The sequence below is a fragment of the Penaeus monodon genome, chromosome 26, assembly GCF_015228065.2.
Source record: "Penaeus monodon isolate SGIC_2016 chromosome 26, NSTDA_Pmon_1, whole genome shotgun sequence".
NCBI lineage: Eukaryota > Metazoa > Arthropoda > Malacostraca > Decapoda > Penaeidae > Penaeus > Penaeus monodon.
In genome coordinates, this window is record NC_051411.1 from 23897569 (window position 1) to 23902568 (window position 5000).

The 5000-nt window shown below is 49.5% G+C and overlaps 2 protein-coding genes across 2 annotated transcripts in view; one reads left to right on the top strand and one right to left on the bottom strand.

Moving 5' to 3' along the window:
* The window catches only part of LOC119590013 (cGMP-dependent protein kinase, isozyme 1-like), a gene marked incomplete in the record, with an annotated part of 100378 nt that overhangs the window by 80086 nt on the left and 15292 nt on the right, over positions 1-5000 (top strand). Inside the window, 1 exon segment of the mRNA XM_037938723.1 lies at positions 988-1157. Coding sequence (XP_037794651.1) covers positions 988-1157 — 170 coding nt within the window.
* LOC119590014 overlaps positions 2938-5000 on the bottom strand; it is a 10693-nt gene continuing 8630 nt past the window's right edge. Inside the window, exons 3-5 of the mRNA XM_037938724.1 lie at positions 3960-4166; positions 3504-3701; positions 2938-3373 (exon numbers count right to left, since the gene is read on the bottom strand). Coding sequence (XP_037794652.1) covers positions 3156-3373; positions 3504-3701; positions 3960-4166 — 623 coding nt within the window. The 3' untranslated portion in view covers positions 2938-3155. The remainder of the gene's footprint in view (positions 3374-3503; positions 3702-3959; positions 4167-5000) is intronic.

Below are 5000 nucleotides of genomic sequence, written 5' to 3' on the forward strand. Positions count from 1 at the left end.
GAGGAGAGAGAGAGAGAGGGAAAGGAGGAGGAGAAGAGAGAGAAGAGGGGAAGAGGGGAAGAGAGAAAGAGAGAGAAGAGAGAGAGAGAGAGGGGGGGGAAAAGAGAAAAGAGGAGAAGAGAGAGAGAGAGGAGAGAGAGAGGGGAGAGAGGAAGAGAGAGAGGAGAGAGAGGGGAGAGAGAGAGAGAAGTGCTTATTGCTTGATTGTGAACATTTTCTCTTCACTCCCCCCCCCCCCCCCCTTCAACTTCCCAAGCCAGTTCCATCCTTGTTCTCATTATTATAATCTTTGCCTCTTATAGAGTTTCGTGCACAAAAGATGTCAAGTTATAATGGTGCAATGTGTGTGACCCCTCTCTCTCTCTCTCTCTCTCTCTCTCCTCTCTCTCTCCCCCTCCTCCCTCTCTCTCTCTCTTCTCTCTCTCTCTCTCCCCTCCCCTCTTCTCTCTTCTCTTCTCTCTCTCTCTCTCTCCCCTCCCCCTTCCCCTCCTCCTCTCTCTCTCTCTTTCTCTCTCGCTCAGTCCCTACCCAAAACAAAACCGCACTTAACATCCATTGCAAATTGCATCTTCTTTTCTCATTTCTTCTCTTTTCATAGCCTCATTTTATTCCATCTTCGTCTTATCCCTCCTCGTCCTCCTCCTCTCCCCACTCCCTTCCCTCTCCTCTTCCCCTCACCCTCTCCCTCCTTCCCCCTCCCTCCTCCCCTCACCCTCGCATTCGCCGTTCTCACCCCCTTCCCCTCCCTCCTCCTCTCCGCACTCCTTTTCCTTTCCTCTCCCTCCTTCCCCCTCCCTCCTCCTCTCCGCACTCCTTTTCCTTCCCCCTCCTTCCCCCTCCCTCCTCCCCTCACCCTCGCATTCGCCGTTCTCACCCCCTTCCCCTCCCTCCTCTCCGCACTCCTTTTCCTTCCCCCTCCCTCCTTCCCCCTCCCTCCTCCCCTCACCCTCGCATTCGCCGTTCTCACCCCCTTCCCCTCCCCCGCAGCCGTGACCAACTCCAAGCTGTGGGTGCTGGACCGCCGCGTGTTCCAGCAGGTCATGATGCGCACCGGCCTCAAGCGCATCGAGGATAACATCAACTTCCTCACCTCCGTGCCACTCCTGCAGAACCTCAACAAAGACCATCTGAGCAAGATCGCCGATCGGCTCGAAGTTGTGAGTTTTATTTCTTTACTTATATTTTTACTAAGTTGTATTGTGTGCATCTGTTACTTACCTTTCTTTCTATATATGATAGTCATGCACGGCCTCCTCCACTTCCCGCGTTCCCCAGCGTTACCAGTGTTCGAACCGCCAGATTCGACTCCTATATCCGAAACGCATGTCGCTGATCGTCTCGACAGGTGCTTCGGATTCAAGAGTCGAAGTTGGCGGTTCACACATTCGAACGCTGAGGAGTGGCGTTGGAAGCGGGGAGACTGTGCGGTTCACCATGAGAATTTCCGAAGTATAAACGAAAAAATAGAAAAGGAAAAAAGGAAAAGGAATCCTATGAAAGAATTTATTTCGCTTTGAGATCCTCTTGGGTTGGATGCCTTTTTCCTTCTTCAGACGGAGTTTATTTTGTCCGTATTTGTGCAAGGGATCGTGACCTTGGAATCTAATCGAGACGTTAAGTGACTTGCTCTTTTGATTGCTAGTTTGATTGATGAAATTACAGACCGAATCACGAAATCAATGGTTGATCAGCTTCTTAACTCATGACTGGTTAGTTCTCGTACATAGATATTGTGTATGAAAGATGTGATAGCACTGAGTGAATAGTCGAGCAAGAACTTCACAACAGGCAGAAGGACGGTGGTTTCGGTGAATCGGCCATTGTTTGGCTTGTTTCGTGAACCAATAACTGTGTCTCGGTTGTTTGCTGTTTATTCTGTCCTCATCCAATTCCTCCCTTATCACTGCAATGTCTGGGTCTTGGAGAAGCGAAGGTAAAGGAGGAAAGAGTAGAAGAAAGAGGAAGAGGAGATTCGCGGGAAATAGAATGTATAGTGAGGGAAGGGGAAAACTGTGCTTGGTTTTTCTTTATCTTCTTTCTTCTTTCCTTTTCATCTTTCGTTTCCCTTCCTTTCCTCTCCTTTCTTCCTCCCTTCCTTTCTTACGTTCCTTCCTTCTTTCCCTCCTTCCTCCCTCCCTCCCTTCCTTCCTTCCTCCCTTCCTTCCTCCCTCCCTCCCTCTCTCCTTCCCTCCCTCCCTCCCTCCCTCCCTTCTTCCCTTCTTTTCTTTCGCTGCTTCCCCCTCTCCCTCCCTTCCTCCCTCCCTCCCTCCCTTCCTTCCTTCCTCCCTTCCTCTCACCCTTCCTCCCTCCCTCCCTTGCTTCCTCCTTCCCTTCCTTTCTTTCGCTGCTTCCCCCCTCCCTCCCTCCCTTCCTCCCTTCCTTCCTCCCACTGCTTACCTTTTCCTCTCTTTCCTTTATGCACATTTTTATCCTCAACCTCCGCTTCCCCCGGCGTCCCCGCGGGGCGCCAAACAGCCTCTTCATCCGGGTAATTATTATTCGCTACAGAATTAATTACCTTCGCTGTACCTCCTTAACGAGATTCGTTTGCCCCTTTGAGCCTGTATTGAAAATCGCTCTGATATTTACCTATTTACTTACAACGGTAATTCTTGCTTGGCGTTACTTAGTCACTCTCTTTGCTTATTTATCTTGCTGTCTTTCCGCGTGTGTGGTTCGTTGTCTCTCTCTTTGGCTCTCTTGGTCTTTCATTTCTCTTCCCTTCTCTTCTTCTTTCCTCTCCTCTCCTCTTCACTTTCTTTCTTTAACTCTTTTTCCCTCCTCTCTCTCTCTCTCTCTCTCTCTCTCTCTCTCTCTCTCTCTCTCTCTCTCTCTCTCTCTCTCTCTCTCTCTCTCTCTCTCTCTCTTTCTGTGTGTGTGTGTGTGTTTCTCTTAGGTTGTTCACTATATAATGTAACTCACAATTTTTTTCTGAAAATTTATTCAAAACCAAGAGAAAACATGCAGGCGACACGTGATGAAAATGATTTATCAGTAACGAGAAAAAGATAAGAAAATAAAACTAAGGAAACAAGCGTAAAGGAAAATAATGTATGACATGTGCAGAAGAAAGCACAGGAGGACGTCGAAAAAGGAAAAAAATGGTGATAAACTGTAAAGCTGTGTGAGCAGGTTGTCCAACGGCAGCGGCCTCTTCACGACGGCAAGTACTGGCACACGGACCACAGGATCTCCCCGTCGCCCACGGTGTGGAACACGCTCTCGTGGTCCACGGCGATCCGCGATCCGTCGCCGCTCGCCTGCGAGTACACCCACGGCAGTTCGTTCATCAGCGAGCCGTCCACCCACGCCCAAACGCCTCCCCAGCCTTCCGCCGAGCCGCCCACCCACGCGCGTCCGGTCGGAGCGCCGCCTGCAAGGGAGCGAGGCTTCAGAGGGGCGCACGAAGGAACGCGGGGAGTGAACGAAAGGAACACCAGGTGGATGCACAGATGTAAATGATAGAAATAGTAATGATAATGATAACGACAGAGTGGTCTTACCGAAGTCAGTGCTTGCGATAAATGCCTTGAAAGCCTCCATGTCATGTGGTACAACAAGGTCGCCCTTGACCGAGGCGCGGCCGCCGCCCATGGAACGCGCGTGGAGGTGACAGCGCGACCTTGCAAACTCCCACTTGTTGCGCTCCTTCAATAGCGTCAAACAGTACCTCCCGAAGCGCTTGTAAGAGTGTGGACAGTCTACGGGATGGAAACCCACGTTTCACTTATTTTTGTTTGTTTGTTTGAGGAATGACAGATTATAAGTTAATATATGTGTTCTTACTACCAGTAATATCGGTCATTATTAGCATTAATTGATTCGAAAAAGGAAATCGTAAGTTACGTAGACATAAACGAGGCCCTTTATATAAATGACTTATAAATAAGGACAACCTGACAAACGAGGTTGCTCTTCCACACACTAAGGCACGTGCACACGCGCGCGCGCTTACATACCTCCATCTGGCGTCGTGTCATCAACGTTGGCATCGCCCTCGCTGCCTCTGCCGCCTGGAGGAGAGGCAGACCTTGCCCGCTCATCCCCGCCCATGCCTGCGCCCATGGCTCTCACTTCGCTGCCGCCCTCGCCCACTGCTCCGTGACCGGCTGCCGGGCACCTGCCGCTCGCCACCGCTATCATCTCCGCGCGGAGGACGTCGAGGGCTGGCGAGGAAGAGGGGTCAGGCGGGGAAGGGGGGGGGGGGCAGAAGATTAGGAGGGAGGGAGAATACGCACAAGGGGAAGGGGAAGGATGGAGGGAGGGAGGAGACATAAAGGAAGAAAGGGAAAACGTAAGAGGAACAATAAGTGAGACAGAGGTAGAGAAAGGAAAAGAGAAAAGGGCAGACAGTTATGAATCCCCCGCCCCCCCCTTGCCCTCCACTTATTGTGCCAGTCGCCCGGCTGTCAGGCATTTCCTCAGCAGCGCGAATTTTATGCAACACGCTCGTTATCGAGGACAAAAGGAGTTTTATTTTCCCTTCAGTTTTATGCCATTAATTGCAAAGATGAAGGCGAACGTTATAATGATGATAACGCCAATGTCGATAATAATGATAAAGTATAAGTGATTGTGATAATGAAGATGACAAAGATGATACTGATCCTTATTATTAATTTCATGCTCATTCTTATTCCAATTTTCACTCTTATTCACCATTGTTATCATCATCATCATCATCATCATCATCATCATCATCATCATCATCATCATCATCATCCACTCAAACCACTTCCTGCCACCAAAACAAGCGTTCTCTGCCTTGATAACAGAGAACAGAAGGCTTAGATGAAGAACGAAAGGTTTAGATAGTTGAATGAAACCTATTTACTCTGATCTCGAAACCAGAAACAAACTCGCACTCAGTCACATCACTTGGCAAATTATTCCACAAGCTGATCAGTACCCTCGCCAGCGCTGGTAATCATAGTAACAGTAACCATAGTAACAATGAGGGTAGTTATCAGAGGAGTTGTGATGATTAGGGTTTTAATTGG